This window comes from Hippocampus zosterae, chromosome 11 (genome assembly GCF_025434085.1).
Source record: "Hippocampus zosterae strain Florida chromosome 11, ASM2543408v3, whole genome shotgun sequence".
In the NCBI taxonomy this organism is placed as follows: domain Eukaryota; kingdom Metazoa; phylum Chordata; class Actinopteri; order Syngnathiformes; family Syngnathidae; genus Hippocampus; species Hippocampus zosterae.
Window position 1 is genome coordinate 18,174,801 of NC_067461.1, and position 16,986 is coordinate 18,191,786.

The following is a 16,986-nucleotide window of genomic DNA, read 5'->3' on the forward strand; positions in this document are numbered from 1 at the left end:
TTCAGCCAGAGACTGTTACACCCGCGCTGCAAGAAGGAGAGATACCGACGCTCGTTCCTACCGACTGCTGTCAGGCTGATGAATAAAAAATAACAATCATAATAATAATAATAAATGATGTGAAGGAAAAATTGTAAATAGTACTGCGATTTATCCATTTGTGTTCATATTGTATTTAATTGAAAGATGTTTGTTGTTTTTTTTTTCTCTTTCTCCTTTCTTCTTTCTACCTACATTCTTGCTGCTGGAGGCTGTAAATTTCCCCATTGTGGGACGAATAAAGGATATCTTATCTTATCTTACATATTACTTTTTTAAAAGTCATTCATGGCACAGCAATTAACTGCAATCGAGGGGATTTTTGTACGGCACTTGTAACAGGTATTTAATTGGAAAATCTTGGAATTCATTTAAAATAATCAAAGTGAACCGTGTAATTTTGTTATGCTTTACATCATTTAAAAGCTCCTAAGCAAACACTTTCATAGCCCCACATATAAAATTATATGTATATTTTGATCAAATTATTTTAAACGGGGCGGCCCGGTAGTCCAGTGGTTAGCACGTCGGCTTCACAGTGCAGAGGTACCGGGTTCGATTCCAGCTCCGGCCTCCCTGTGTGGAGTTTGCATGTTCTCCTCGGCCTGCGTGGGTTTTCTCCGGGTGCTCCGGTTTCCTCCCACATTCCAAAAACATGCGTGGCAGGCTGATTGAACACTCTAAATTGTCCCTAAGTGTGAGTGTGAGTGGGAATGGTTGTTCGTTTCTGTGTGCCCTGCGATTGGCTGGCAACCGATTCAGGGTGTCCCCCGCCTGCTGCCCGAAGACAGCTGGGATAGGCTCCAGCACCCCCCGCGACCCTAGTGACGATCAAGCGGCTCGGAAGATGAATGAATGAATGAATATTTTAAACGGGTTACCCTTCGCATAAATCAGTAACCAACAAGTATCTCTGTTTTCAAAAGGTTGGTGCCCTCTTCTCGACAGGCTCTGTCATATACTGTACTTGGGGATTTACTGGACAACGTCTTTTTTCCAACAGCGCAAAGAATCTTGACATTCAGTGGGAAATCCTGTCCAGTTAAGATGAGGCCAACGCACAGCTTCCTGGAATGCCTGACATTTTTGAGGGCTACTTGAACAATACATTTGTAGGTACTCATCCAATGACGGTCGTTTTCAATTGGGACAAATTCTCCTAAACATATCAAGATATGGTTTGGCCTGTCAAGGTTTGAAATAAAGTCTAATGTAGAATGGAAGAGAACACTATGAGGGCGTGTAGGTTTGAGTTCTGTTTCCTGATAGTAATGTTTGACTTGAATGCTTGACCTGGTTCTCAGTTTTGATTGTCATGCGAGATGGTGGTTTACCTTTGGTCTTTTCCATCATTGTTTGTGCTCATTAAAATGAGTCGGAAGGGCATTAACTTGACGGAACAAGACCGATCCATGAGCACTACAGTGGGCCTTCTGTTGACACCAACATAACCTGAATTTGGAAATGAAAATGCGCTAATCGATGCTGATGCAGTAATAGTCAAAACTGCACTAAATACTAGTACGGACAACACTGGTAGACCTCAAATCCAAAACAATCAAATGAATGACTATGGCCGTCGCTTCGGCCCTGTTCCTGCTCGTGCGTGCGATAACGTATTCTTAACGCCACCATGCAAACCAGTTCTATAAGAGGCATTTACAACCATGAAACCGGATACATTTTGTCTGTGTCGTAACCAGATGATCTCCTTCATAGTACAGTTGTCAAACTGCTAAAATGAAATGTTAAATTCCCAATCTGGCACTTCACTCCGCTCCCAAAGTATTGGTGCAAGTTACTCAGCTTTCATACCAAATTAGTAGTATTGTAGTTCGTCTTGAATCCTGCTTTCTAAGTAACACGTAGTGGATGTAATAAAAATCTGAAACCTGCCACTGGTGACTCAATGCGATTTTTGCTCCTGGAGAAACTGAGTGAAGCGTTTCAAAATACAAGAGTCAGTGCTAGGAAATGAGAGCCGGTGTGCGGGGCGCGGTTGGTGTACAGCTGAGACACTATTACAAAATGTGCGGATCAAGTGATACAAAATAGGGACACGTGGATCAGCTCGCCGTGAATAGAATGTCCACTGAGCTGCGAACTACAAACATGCACACGCCTTATGAAACTCGAACACCGCTACTCTTCATGGGTTTTTGAGAAAGGCAAAGGAAAGCCCTGGAGGATGGCTGATGAAAGAAGATACAGGCAAAGAGAAAGCGAGGGCCCAAAATATATCCGAAAACAAGTGTGCTATTCTTTCTACGGTATTTGATAAGTTTTCTTTTCTTTTTAAAAAAAATAGATTTAAGTGAATGCTTTGTGACAATAGCAATAATTCACACCAGTGTAGTAGTTTCAACAACAGTCTGGAGTTTTTAGAATCCGAAAGTAACCCAAAAGAGGACGTCTATGTTTCGATCAATGGTTCCCGACTTTTTTTGCTTGTTTAGCCCAGGACTATAATTTTTAGGAATTTTTCATTTTGCTATGAAAATGTAATGCCTTGAAAATAAGTGACAGAAACACAAACATGTAAAGAAAAAAAACTGCCTTTGTCATTTGTGAGCAGTGTAACATTTTCCTGAAAAAGCTGGCGCTCCTTTGAATAAGCCCCGCTTTTCACTGTGGCAGCTTTTCATCATTCATTTCAGCTTTACTTCGACACTTGAGTTGACAGTGGCTAAGCCACAGGTTATTGATCTTAGAAATGACACAGGTCAACCATGTTTTTGAATCAGAGATGAAAAACTTTTCTAGATCATTTTTTTGACAGTGATTATGAATTTACCCTTGTTTTTTCTTGAACGCATCACATTTTCATCATAATAGGTAATACATTACCCGTAATATATTTAGTCATATTTATGAGTGAGGGGTTAGGTTCAGCACGGTAGGATTTTTCATCAAACGTCCTAGCTCTAAATTACAACACAAGGTAAAATTCGGATTGCGCAAGATGTTCAAGGCCAAACTTCAATCCAAAATAATTTAAGGATTTCTAAATATTTCTATTCTGCATCAATACAATAAATACATCAAAAACACATTTAGGAACACACAAAGCCGTCTCCAATTGAAATGTATTAAACCATGCACCATTCTTTGGGAAACGCTGGTCAAGATAAACCCTGATTTAAAATAAATAATAGGTGTCATTTTGCTCAAACCTTGGGAGTTATTTTTAACCTTTGAGCATTCAAGTTGGCACAGGACAAAATTGCCAGACCGGTTTACCTTTAAACCATCTTCAAGCCGAAAAATATAGCAACGATCTTGAATACATTTTGCTCAAACGTCAGCAGGCAGTTTAACAGAAAAATGACATTTGTGTGTTTGTGTTAAACACACAAAAAAAATCAACAAAAACACACGTTTTTAGTAACACCAAATATAGACACAGCTGTCCACAACACCCTGATATATTGCTTGTATATTTTATTTTATGCACTGTACATGTAAAAAAAAAAAAGGGGGGAAAAAAGTAGCCAAGAACATTGACCAATATGGGCAACAGTTGATAGCCATGTTGCACATACATGGGACACATTTCCTCTCTCATACATACATACATTTAGAATCTTGTGTAAGGCTGCCAGGAAAACTAGCCGGGCTTGATGGCAGTCAACGCAGAGAGCATTATCACAATGGTGGTCGTCTGCTCCCATTAAAAATAAAAATAAAAAAAATACTTCCCTCGTTGGCAATCAATGAGCCATTTTTCTGCTGATCATAGCTAAGCTTTTGGAGCCAGGCGGATATTAGAAGGCGTGTGCAGTTTTTTTTTTACTGTGCTTAACAGCAGCCGTTTCAGCTTTACTCTGCCCCCCTCCCTTATTCAAACAGTGCTGCTTTCAACACTACAAGAAGTTGAATTCACAGTATTCTTACAGCATGTTATTTTTCCGAAAGTCAATGATAAAGCTTTAAGTGATACTGCATAGGGAGTGTCGACACATATTTGACCCATGTCTGTCCAGTGGAAATGTCACGTGGGATTTTTGTAGTGTGTGGTCGATGAGCGGACAATACAGTGTACACAACCATCCAAAAAAGGGGGGGAAATGTAGACAAGACTAAAATTAAAATATTTTTTTCCCTATCTCCAAGGCCATGGATAGTCAACCACAAATATTTTTGTAACGCCCCTGCTGCCTATCAGGGCTGTTTCTCACAATAGTGTTTCAGACAGTGAGCTTACAGCAGGCCACCAAGGTACAGATAAAGTGCTTTTTTTCTTAATGCTTTAAATAATTACAAGTGATGGAAAACATTGTCACGAAAAAGGAGGGGGTTGACACATCTAAAGTTGAAAGTGAAATGTAAGGGTGACGTACAATGGATGACGATCAGTATAAACATGCATTAATCCAAGTAATGTCGGATGGAACACTGGTCACTTGAGAGTAGGAACAGTTACTACTGTCACTGGATGGAGCTGTTCACATTTTGGAGATGTGAGATTATTTTTTAAAAAAGAGGAAAAAAAAAGCGTAAGACTTTTTGAACCCTTCCGTTAAATGTCCTTGTAGAAACGGTGGGCGGCGGCGCTCGCAGTGAGTCATGCCAGCAGCACACTGGGATGTTTTTCCAGATAGAAAGACGGATTGTGAAAATATAGCAATAAATACATTCTGGTTCTTGTTATGTCGCTCGCTGTTGGGTTCTATCGAAATATGATTGGAGGTACAAACCCCCCGCCCCCAGAAACAAAACAGGAATAGTCCCAGCAGACCATGCAGCGCATGGCCCTTTACGTTTGCTCCCACATCCTAAACTATCCTCCACCTTGGCTGCAATTTTACAACAGCCTTGTTAAAAAGAAACGAAAGAAGGGGAGTGGGGGCAACAGCATATAAATAGTCGCCGAGGCAACCGCACATACTCCCTCCTGGGTCTTGATGACAGGGTCTGAGAATTCACGAGATCTCCCTTCAGCGCCCAGCTTCCTGCACAAGAAAGAGCACAAAGTAAAGAAGATGAGCAAATAACCAAAGTTTTATTCTTTCTTTCGTTGGAAGTTTCAACACAGATGTGAAACCTTGATCGACAACCATCTTGCCTTTTGGCACAACGAAATAAGTATACAATTTAAATGCTTGTTTTGTCTAACAGGAAGAACAACGATATTCCACAGAGATATGCAAAGTTTGTTCAGTTTTTTTTAAACAGTACTTAATTATGTAGAGTTAAAAAAGGAAATGAAATATATATCGTTATGCGTTTTTGCAACATAGGTATGATGTGGCGATAGTCAATGTGTTGTGCAATTCACATTACTCACGACGGCTAGAGGTTGCATTCTTCAGCAATGTGTAAGTCGCAATTGTTTAAAAAAGTTTTTAAAAAATGGCAGCCTCGGCTCTCTCTTGGATCAAATCACCGTGTGTCACAACAATGTGTAAGGTAAAAATGGCAGACCCTTGGAAATGTGATTGTTACAAGAAGCTTGCGATTGATCAAAGTGTTTGTTATGTTAAATGTACACAGGCTCTCAACAAAAGATGACAGAGATTATTTGTATTTAGAAGTAGAAGCGATCACATAAAGTAGGTACATATACACAGACACTACTAAGTACTACTACTAGTACATAGCGTGCAAATGATCTGATATATAATTGTTACATTGGTGATTCGTTGTAAATATATTTTGCCATCAAAACCACATTTTCATTGTTGGTATTTTATAGAAGAAAAGGACTGTTCAGAGTTTGCGGCGTAACTACAGCAACAATTATTAGGATCAAAGTCATTGTTGTACATGAATTGCATCTTTTCCCCAAAAAAGATGATTTCCTATATGCTTTCTCATCCAAAATTGCTGAATTTGGGTGAAACCAACCCATGTTTTCCTGCTGATTACAAAAACAATGAATTAAGGTAGAAAACGATTTTTTATGATGAAAGACGAGAGTCTAACCTTTCATTTGGTAGTTTCTGTGTTTATGTCGTGGTCAATCACAATATACTGAGAGCCTCGGAAGCTCAGTCAGAATGCTCTAAATGCACTCAATATTCAGTGCAGATGTAAAGTACCGAGCTGGCAAGCCTCAGTTGTAAGCATTTTGTCGCTAATGTGCTAATAGTTCCAAACACATCGTGAGACTTTAGAGCAAGTTGAAAGGAAATTATACAGTGGCACATCCAAATTTGAACAATTTGCAACTGAACCAAAATCTCTATGAGAGAGAGGGAGAGAAAGCGAGAGAGCGTAGATCCGCTTAACTCAAAGCAATTGAATATTTTTAGAAACATTTATTCTATTGATTATTCCATCAATGGATCAAATAATTTGTATGAAAGTGTTACAAATAATATATTCCTTTCTGATTACCGTTTATCAACCAATTATTTCGATTTTATGTTTTAAAAAAAAGAACTAAAGAATCAAGCAAAATGACAACAGAGGGCTTGATGTCATACTTACCAACGTTTTTGAAACTGATAGCTTAACTCGTTCGGTCATTGTTTTCCCAAGTAAAAGCAGATTTTTTTTTCTCCCATGTCTTATTTTGTTTAAACACAAAGGCGAGTTTTCGGCTTTTACAAAGGACAACAAGAGTGAATGAATAATTAGAGTTGAGAGGCTAATTTCAAAGCATTTGGGCAATTCTTAGTTGAACAATGACTCAAAACCGGAGGTGCCCAAGTCAAGTCCTATAGAGCCCCTATCAAGCCTGTTGTAGATGTCACCTTCCTCCAACACACCTGAACGGATTACGATCCTGATCATTTGAATCAGGGAGACATCTAAAACAGGCTGAACACAAACTTGGGCACTCCTGCTCGAAATGATGACTCCATTCTGAACCCTTTCAGGGACAGCGGTTACTACAGAGGACAGCTTATCAGGTTACCAGGTTACAGGTTGTCAATATTGGTGCATGATAGAAAGGGTTAAGTTGTTTAATCATCAAATCGCTGTCGATTAATCGATGCATTTTGATTCCTCTATTATAAAACACAACAAAAACGTTTTGCCAATAGCCGACGAGAAACAGAAGACTCCAGCCTATTCAAATGGGAGTGTCACTGTCCAGTACTTCACTACATGTCATTAAGAGATGATGCAACATACAGCCAGGCGTTGACTATCATTAGTCGAAGGGTCAGCTGCTGTACATCGTTCACGGCAAGCATTAGCAGCCAACTGCACAGTTGCTATCAAAAGAAGAGTGCTTTTTTATTGTCTTCTTATTATAAAGAGTACTATTTAAACTTTAACCTTGAAGTCTCGTTTTGAAATGTCACACTTAAAACTAAAACAATCCGATTAAAAGGTGCATCTGTACAACTTAAATCTGTTTTATTGTCTTTTGGATTAATAATAGTGGTTAACTTTTTTTCCTCCCTCCCAATTCTGGCATGGCTCATGAGAATTCCAAGTTACTGATGAAAACACACCATCAGTTTGTTTCTTCCATGGAGAATTTGACTCAGGGACGGTTTGGTTTGGGGCCACCACAAAAAAGGACAAAATCCGACTTCAACGGACAGTTAGGACGGCGGAGAAAATCGTTGGCACCGCCCTACCCACTCTTGAGGACTTGCACACTGCAAGAATCAAGACAAGGGCACGGAAAATCCTCCTGGATCCCCCGCACCCTGCCCACCACCTTTTTCAGCCACTCACCTCAGGCAGTCGCTACAGATCCATGCGCACCAAATCTAGTAGACACTTAAACAGCTTATTCCCTCTAGCCATTAACTCCTTAAACAGTCACTGACGGAGTCACTCTTCTTGCACCACAAAATGGTACTACAAAACTACTGGTTACTCTAAAATGGTTCAATGATTTTGTTGTTTACGATGATACTAGTGCAGCGTCTTATACCGGAGACAAATTCCTTGTGTGTTGTACATACTTGGCCAATAAAGATGATTCTGATTCTGAGGAATGCATCAATTTGATTACAATAAAGGGTCAACACTTTTTTTAAACTATTTTTTTCAGAAGAGATGCAAGTAAAGTTTACTCATTTTTTTGCACTGATTCCGAATCTGTCGAAATCAGGTTTTCATAATACTGTAATATTATTATAAAAGACCAACCCCAAAACTGTGTGAGTCTGTGTGCATGTTATTAATATGATATATTTTTGTGTTAGTGCACACTGCACCCTTAGCATCCTATGAGTCTCACTTTCACGAAATGTATTTTAAAAATTTAAAGAAAAAAGCATGTCACCTTTAACCTACAGTGGGGCGTGACCTGCATCACCGGAGGTTGTTAACGGTCAGCAGTCTGCAATTGCAACTTGCGATCAGAGCTGTTGCACTCTCTCTTCTATTGTTATTAGTCTTTTCATTCAGTTTGTTTCATGTACAATTCACTGAGGGTACTGGCAAAGAATGGGAATCTGGAGGGCCAAGAGAAGCATTTTTAAATGGTAGACGTGAGCTACGATAGTTAACACGCTGCAAAAGTGCATCCCATAACTCCGAGTCAGGTCTCGAGAAAGGTAGGCAGTGATTTCCTTTTCACAAACCCATAAAATCTTGTGCCAACTTTATTTTTCGGTTTTCTTTCATCTTAGGGGCCGTGATGGGTGTTGCTCATCATGGTCGATCGCAAGAAGTGGGGTTGATCGTAAAGTTGATCGGCGGTCAAAAATGGTTGGGCACTCCTGTACTTAAATAATCTATTCAGTAATACTTATGAATAGTTAGGTTCAGCAACAGGTGGAATGTTTTTTGTTTTTTTTTTTAAACTTCAGCGACTAGTGGCGCTCTTCCTGCTTTGATGTCAACCACAGGCATATAAAAACTGTCTTGGTCTTTAAGAAACGTGAGTTCACTGACTATTGGCTCTGTAATCTATCATAGCTGCAACAAAGAGGACATTGTGACAAGGTTGCATCAAACACACCGTAACATGTGTGCTAACTCCGGCTAGCTTCCAGACATGATTTTCATTACGTCTGAATTTTTTTTCGTTATTTGTTTTTGTGCTCTACAATTTTACTTACACAATATTGCACTGTGTGAAATGTATTGACCATTTAAGAACTTTATTTTGTGAGAGCACTGTCATAAAAAAAATCTCATTTAGTTTATTGACTTGTAAATGTAATTTGTTTGCATTGTTATTTTGTCCTGCAACAATACAATACAATGGTATGACATTTGAATGTGCTCTTGTATTCTTAATGCACTGCTTAGGTATTGGAGTTCAGGAGTATTAACAGATCATCAAAATCGGGTAAATCGGACTTGCGTGCAAAAAATGTGATCAGGACAGCCCTGCTACATACACATGCTTGTCCAATTTTAGACAAAAGTCAGTTCTTTGAGCAAATTGATTTGACTTTGGCAAAATACCTCATCGCTGGCATTGGCACAAAGATGAATCAAGAGCAAAAAAAACTGTGATTTTCTTTTGAAAGAATTGTAATCATCAATCACAATAGGAAGATTTCATCTGCTAATTAATTCACGTTTCGTTTTGCTTGACACGTCACATTGATTTTCATGAAAAGGCCAGTGACTCGAGACTCCGTTTTCCAGATCTTGAAATAAGTACATTTCCAAAGACTGACGTAATGGTCGTTGAAAAAAATAATAATACCGGTAATTAAAAATAAAACCCCCTGAATAATGAATGAAAAATTCTGGCATACCTTTATGCACAAAACACCAGCCTTTTGTCAGCGTGTCAACTAACCTATGTGTCGCAGTGAGAAAGTAGTGATGTAATCTCTGGGCTCATGTGTCCAACAGCCTTGGCTGCCTCCAAGATGGCTCTCCGGTACATCCCTTTCTTTTTGCGGTTGAAACGGGACCTGAAGAGCTCTCTGAACGGTGAAAGTTTGGCAACAGAGAGCTGAGATGTGGTAGGGGAACCAAACCATGCCACTTTTGCCTGGGGCCACTGGGCCTCGCATGTGGGAGTCTCCTCTTTTCGGGTGCCGCTGATGCTGAGGACGCGTGCCGGCCACCAGGGGAAGCCATGGATTTTTCCCCATACAATGTCTCCCACCGCCACAGCGTGACCTTCTTCGGTCACACATTTTGTCATGCTGCGAGTGTGTAGACGCACAGTGAGCGGGGGCACTGTCTTGCAATCATCCCGTGAAGGTAATGAAGATGAGGTGACAGAGAGGTCTTCGCCAGGTGCTAAATCACAGAGCTCTGGTGAGGTACCATCAGAACTGAAGGACTTGGACTCGTCTAGGCTGTCGCTGCTGCAAACTGACAGGCTGGATGAATCTGCTTTTCGTTTACGGAAATTGATGAGAAGTGTTAGGTCATTGTGGCCACGCTCCGCTTCCTCTCCAGAACTCCCTGACCACAACTCTAGAGAGTTCTTGCCTTCCCCTGAGTCCTCAGAGTGGGTGAGGCAGGGTCCTGGCGCCCGTGGACTTCGTCTTCTGGCATCTCCCACAAGTTCAGCTTCATACTCGACCATGCCCTCGTCACGTTCCCTCTGTGGGTGTCTCAGGCGGATATTTGGAGATGGTAAATCCTGACACACGGTTGTGAACGGCCTTGTTAGTTTGAGTTTGGGAATGGATACAGTGAGACCAGACCGTCGAGCGTCTAAAATGTGTCTTTGCTCCTTAGTAGGAGTGGAAGGCAGCTTGCCGTTCTCTCCCAAGCCATTATGCGCTAGCTGCTTGGGACAGAATGGTTTTACTGAACCGTGGACTCTCGAAGGGATCTTCATGACCTCTCCCTTGCCCTGTGGAGTGCTGTACGAAATCTTTATGACTGGACTGTGGGGAATAACGTCGCCTCCTGGGAATTTCTCCCCTTCAGATTCACTCCTTTTGTCCTTCCTGAGACGTTTGCTGTCAATGCTGGTGCCATTTTCCCGTCTCTTATTGTCCTTGGCTGCGACTACATCATTTTTCTTTGAGAGCTTATTCGGTGTGTCTTTGTCATCTCCATCGTTGTCACTGTGTAGTGTATTTTCTTTTCTGGAGTTCTTTGCCATCAAGCCATCTTTGCTGTCCTCATCACTATTCAAGGTGTTTTTGCATTTTTCGCAAAGTACCTGCCGAGGCCGCAGACGTATGGTACTCATCGTCATGCGGCCAGGCTCTCGTGTCCGTCTCTTCTTCCTCTTTATGGGTCGGGGAGGGGGCTGTGGTACCCATTGGTTGTAGCTGTGGCGCACCCATAAAGGCTGGGGGAAGGGGGCTCCTTCAAAATAAGGAGGGTATGGCGTCTGCCCAGCTGGCACTGGTGTGGGAACTGGGCAAAGTGGAGGCGCAGCAGCTATACTGCTTTCAGGCAGAGTATTTTCATCCTTTGGTCTTTGTGATGCCTGGCTGGGAGCTATGGAATCTTGCTCCTCACTCAGAACCTCTGGTATTTCACACGTTGTTTTAGATCCAGGGAAGTCCACTGGTGTTGTTCCAAAATCTGGCAAACAGAAGAGCCCGGTCCTGAAACGAAGAAGAAGAAGAATCATAAGAATAAACTCAATTAAGAATCTTGTGATGTATTAAAAATAAATGCAAACACTCCAAACACCTTTTTGAGCTTTACAGACCAATTACATTCACAGATTAAGTTTAGTGTATTTTATTTTACCACATCAGACCCATGTGAACGCAGTGCAAATGAATACATCAGTGTTTGATCTCAACTTAAAATACGAACAGGCCAAAACGTAAGAGTAGTAGAGAGAGAATGAAAAGAAAAGAGGAGCTGATGTCATTATTTTAGAATAAATTGTAATATTACCGTCATAAATAATATCTGCTGTACAGTTTCACAAAGAAATGGTCAATGTAATTGTCAGCTTAGCACCATTATAAATACAGACAGTCCTCAGTTTGTGATGGTACAGTGTGACAATTTCTAGGTTACAAAAAGCGCCCAAATTAACTACTTTGTGCAGCAGTATGGGAATATTTCATTTGCATCGGAAGAAGGCAGCATCCGCCATACAGTTTTGAGTTTTCACCTTTTAATATGTGTGCCCTGGAGGTGTTTTTCATATTATTTACATTTTATGCCATTTCATAGTTAGCGACAGTGTGCAATGATCTATTTTGTGCAGCGTCATAAGAATACATTACCATGCTGCACAAAAAAGGCACAGTCAGTTGCTCCCATCAAGCTAAAATCCGTGTTTCACGCAGGTATTCTCTGTAATTACATATTATTGCGCATTGAACTTGGTAGATTTCTTCAGACTTCTGCATTTAGTTCCGTGAGAGAATTTTGACATTCACGTGTTGAAAGTTTTAATTTATTCCCTTGAGGATAACTTTTTTCTTGTTATATTTTACTTTAGTAACTTCATGAATGTGCTCACGAACTACTCTGAATGTGACACACTGTTTTGTTAAGCGCTTTGTTACAGCTGCCGCTGTTGTGAAAGCGCTATGTAATCAGCATGTATTCTATTGTATTGCATAACAATGTGACTCTTTTCCAGTTCAGCCTGAACTCATACTTCGTAGATAGATACAATTACCGGTACATTTTTTGATTTAAAAAAGAACCAAAATGGTATTAAAGCAGACTTTATTTAGGGAGATCTTTTTTATTTTACTTTTGTTTGACTCTTGCTGGACGAACTGTGCAACCCATCTTTTCACCTGTACCTTGAAAATTTGCAGGACTTGGGGACAAACGAGTACTATCAAGTTATTTTGCATCCAAGAAAAGATGTAATATGGTAACATGTGTTTATTTTCATGTGTAGTTTCCTAAAACTGACCAAACAGACATTTTGTGATGGCTGCCCTGCAAAATAGTGTTGCTTTCATTTCATTTTCACAAGACAAAGACACTTAGGGATATCCAGGAGCCCCAATCTCCAAATGTCTTGACTGCAAAAAAAAATAAACCCACAAATCACTTGGGATGCTGAGGTATACTCATGATGTGGAGTCAGGAGATTTGTTAGTGTATTTATTTACACATCCCTTGCTACTTTGGGGTAATGCGTGTGGTGAGATTATTCATTAGTGCACATTAAGTGAGCTGGCTATCTCAGGGGAAGAGGCAGTCACCACTGAATAAGGGTCTCTTGGTGCCCCCCACCCCCACCCCAGCCATTGATGTGGCACACTGGTACCACAATACTCACCTGTAAACCAACTTCACAGTATGCACACAGTGCAACTGCCTGTGACAGGGAACAGACAAGATGGGTCATGCATACCACATGGACAGTGTATAAAGCTCAATATGATGACATGTCATGTTGTATGCAGCATTAAGTAAAGGTCTAAAAGAAGATGACATGAAACATTCTATGTATTTTCGAATCAACAACAGGATATGTTAAGAAGCAAGGACGAAGTCAGCATATTGTGACCTTAATTTGAGGCCTATTTAAAATGAGGGAAGGGTCATGTGAAAAGCAATCTACACATACTTTGAGAGCAACTCTGTCCCAACTGATTCTGCTCATCTATTAATAGTATACGCTAGTAGCTTTGAAAGGGTGCACAATGCTTACAAAAAGGCTGACATGTGACACACACACACACACACCCAGTGCAGAGAAGACATTACACATCGGGACTTGCCAACAATCTATGCCTATATGGCCTTCTCATTTGAAAAGTGCTGTCTTTTAACTGACAGAAGATTCAAATTATCAAACAGAACCCAAGTTATTACTTGGACACTCAAGTTAAAAACTGTCAACACTGCAGGATCACCTAAAATCATTATACTATGCCATCTGTAAATAGAACAAAAAGATGTTTGTTTTTTAAAATCAACCTAGGTACAATACCTCAGTTTATATAAAAGAGGCACCACTAAGGAAAATAAGTCAAGAGTACATACAACGATGTTTTGAAACACTACATATTTACTGAACGCCGTACAGACAACTCGTTATTTTTACTGAATGCGTAAGAGCTGATCTGTATGATTAGCGCTAACAATAAGCTATAGATGAACCCACTGACATTAGCTATAGTTCAAATAACACAATTTCCAATCTCACTAAATGGGGCAAATATCTTGACATCCATGAAACACAAGTGGTGAAAGGACGCACTTATCTAATTTATCGTCAACTATTACGATAATAGAGATATTAGCTACGAGGCTAGCGCGATAGCTAGACTGTCAGCTACCATAACCCATACGATTTCGTATTGGGGCCCAGGCGGCTAACAAGCCTTCGTTAGTCGTTAGCATCCAAGGTGCGTGAGCCAAATCAAATTAATTTGAGCCCCAAATTATCAAAGTGAACAGAAAAGAAATGACACTCACTTCTTGTTGCAGTCAAGTAATATGCCCGTGTAGCTCCTTTCTCGGTAGGTCAGCGTCACCAACAGCGTATCGTTAACTATTTGATCGATAGTGACAGGTAGCCGAGAGCCGGCCAGCAGCTCCTCGGCCGCAGCCTCCATGTTTCCCGTGGTGAGGTGTCCGGCTCGGCGGTGCTCGATCCGGGCCAAGGGAGCCACGGTCGCGTCGGCTAAAGCTCCGTCTCCCCTTCGCTATTGAGGCAGGAGGCTACAGCAGGGCATAAAATGACGCCATCACCCCAACTGAGTCAATTACACCAATACTGCCACCGCTGACATCACACTGGCTGTGCAAGCAAGAGAAGCGAAAAGCGCTCAAGACAAGGCCTTCCCTTTCTCTGCCTTACGTTGACTTGCTCACAGTCATTATTGGCAACCTTTTGCCTCGGAAATGGTTTAGGTTTTATCGGCTTGACGAACACCACGGGATTTTTACACGATGGTTTAATGGTTCACAATAATTTGAAGAGTATGTATGACCGCTAACAAAACACACAGTACAACAACGCCGGTAATCGCTATATTTTGCCATTACAATTAGGCATTTGCTGTAAATATCGACTCTTCAATCTTTTTGCAAGATTTGATTTCAGAAAATAAATGTCGGATGAAGTCACCTCGAACTGACTCGCGGTTATGCCTTTTCTGACTGGATCGGAGCTAAATTTGTTTACAATTGTGGTGCGTTTGTTGGTTCGTTTTATAAATAGCACTCTGTGTTATATAAATCTGGTCACAGCGATGATCATCAAATGTCACATTTATTTTAGTACGTTCATACTTACTACAGATATTAAATTAGCACACTCCTGATAGGTGTATTTGTTGAAAATATTCAACTTCATTCAATAACATTACAAAACTTATAAATGGATTTCTATAGTCTATTTTGAATAGAAATGTGATGCATCATTATCATTCGGATGTCTCCTGGGTTGATCGCAAAGTAATTTTCACCATGTCCAACCTGATCCAGCAATTCTCTCATCTTACATCCAGAGAACGTCAACAAAAAGCAATATTTGATAACAGTTAAATAATAATAATAATACATTTTATTTATAAATGACATCAACATGGGTTCTTGCTTATGAAAGTAGGTCAGACTGCCTTCCACATCTTCATGTGCGACTGCCGAAATGTGCACAGCAGCTGTGCCCCTCTGGTCTGTATTTATTCTGAGCATTTTTTACATTTATTTTTTTTTAACCTTCGGATGGCTGCTAGGATGAGTTTTCATTTCAGAGCGGTCTTGACAGATTCGGAGGGCCGAAAAATGTCAGAGACAATAATTATTTTTTTTGTCAGTGATTCTGATTCACAGTCAGGGTGACGTGATACCCAATTGTGTGGTGATCCTCAGAGGTGCCATGCGAAGCTATCCATCCATCCTTCCACTTTCTAATCCGCTTATTTTCACAAGGGTCGTGGGCGGGCTGGAGACTATCCTCACTGTTTTCGGGCAATAGGTGGGATACACAATGAACTAGTTGCCAGCCAATCGCAGGGCACACATAAACGAATAAATTTGCACTCTCAATTACACAGAGGGACAATTTAGAGCACCTGTAGAAAACCCACAGCCATGGGGAGAACATGTAAAATCCACACAGGAAGGCCGGAGCCAGAATCCAACCCTGCACCTCTGCACTGTGTAGCCGACGTGCTAAAGAGTAGACAACCAACCATTTGTGTTCACAATCATACCTAACGACAATTTATAGTCTTTCATTAACCTGCCGTGCTTGAAATGTGGGAAGAAACCGGAGTACCCGGAGAAAACCCAAACAGACACGGGGAGAGCATGCAAACTCCACACAGGAAGGCCAGAGTCGGAAACGAGCCCTGCACCTCTGCCCGTGCAAAACTATTCAATTTCATTTTATTGGTCCAGAAAATGAGATGTATTAACTATTGGCTATCTGATCACCTAGCTCTGTTCAACTAGATATGCCAGTTATGCGTAGTCAAAGGCAGAACACATAAAATGTTCTTCCAGCTTCTCTTATACAGCTAACCGGTGTATTCACCTGTTGCCATCCATCCATCCATCCATTTTCAACACCGATTATCCTGAAGAGGAGGAGGGTCACGGAGGGTTGCTGGAGCCCATCCCAGCTGACTTCAGGAGGAAGGCAGAGTACAGCCTGAACTGGTCGCCAGTCAGTCGCAGGGCACATATAGAGACAAACGACCATTCACACCAACACCGTCACTGAGTGGGAACCGATCCCACACTGCCCGCACACAAATCTGGTGAGTTTAGCACTACACCATCAGTGACGTCACCTGTTGCCATAAAACACAATAGTTCATGGCTTCATTTTAATATTAGCTGTATTCAATCATACAAACATATCAGTTTGTGAGTAAACTGAGACAAAATCAACCTGATTTCACAATTAATCATTTTTATGGGATTTTTGTTTAGTGGTGTGTGGCTATTTATTGGTCAGGAAACACTGGTTGTGTGATGTATCATACCCTGTAATATAATGTGTTGGAAAGATTTCACACATGTGACTAATTCGACCGCAGACAACATATTGTCTATAAATGAAACTAGGATGGTTTAACATACTGGATGTGCATTATCAATCCAAAGTGGAACAAAGAAGAGTGCTGATTTTCCTCTGCGCGTGTTAAAAAGTCCACTAGGTGTCTCTGGTTTCCTGCAGACACAAAGAGACCAATGGCCTGTTAAAGGTCA

The 16,986-nt window shown here is 40.9% G+C and overlaps 1 protein-coding gene across 2 annotated transcripts; it reads right to left on the reverse strand.

Moving 5' to 3' along the window:
- Positions 1-2,341: 2,341 nt before the first annotated feature.
- Positions 2,342-14,718, reverse strand: pwwp2b (PWWP domain containing 2B). 2 transcript variants are annotated; one of them, XR_007964735.1, is made up of 4 exons: positions 14,239-14,718; positions 9,710-11,435; positions 4,928-4,991; positions 2,342-3,700 (listed from the first exon to the last, which is right to left on the reverse strand). XR_007964735.1 is itself a non-coding variant. In XM_052079809.1 (3 exons), exons 1-2 carry the CDS (start codon positions 14,376-14,378, stop codon positions 9,710-9,712), a joined length of 1,866 nt encoding a protein of 621 aa, XP_051935769.1. In that variant the 5' UTR covers positions 14,379-14,718; the 3' UTR covers positions 2,342-4,991. The 2 variants fall into 2 exon arrangements, 1 of the variants encoding a protein (XP_051935769.1); XM_052079809.1 differs by having other exon boundaries at positions 2,342-4,991.
- Positions 14,719-16,986: the final 2,268 nt, after the last annotated feature.

Bases quoted from the DNA above. Each gene is read 5' to 3' on its own strand.
- pwwp2b (XM_052079809.1), bottom strand. From the start codon at position 14,378: ATGGAGGCTGCGGCCGAGGAGCTGCTGGCCGGCTCTCGGCTACCTGTC. The intron at 11,436-14,238 runs GTGAGTGTCATT...TCTTCGTTTCAG, and splicing joins TTACTTGACTGCAACAAGAA to GACCGGGCTCTTCTGTTTGC.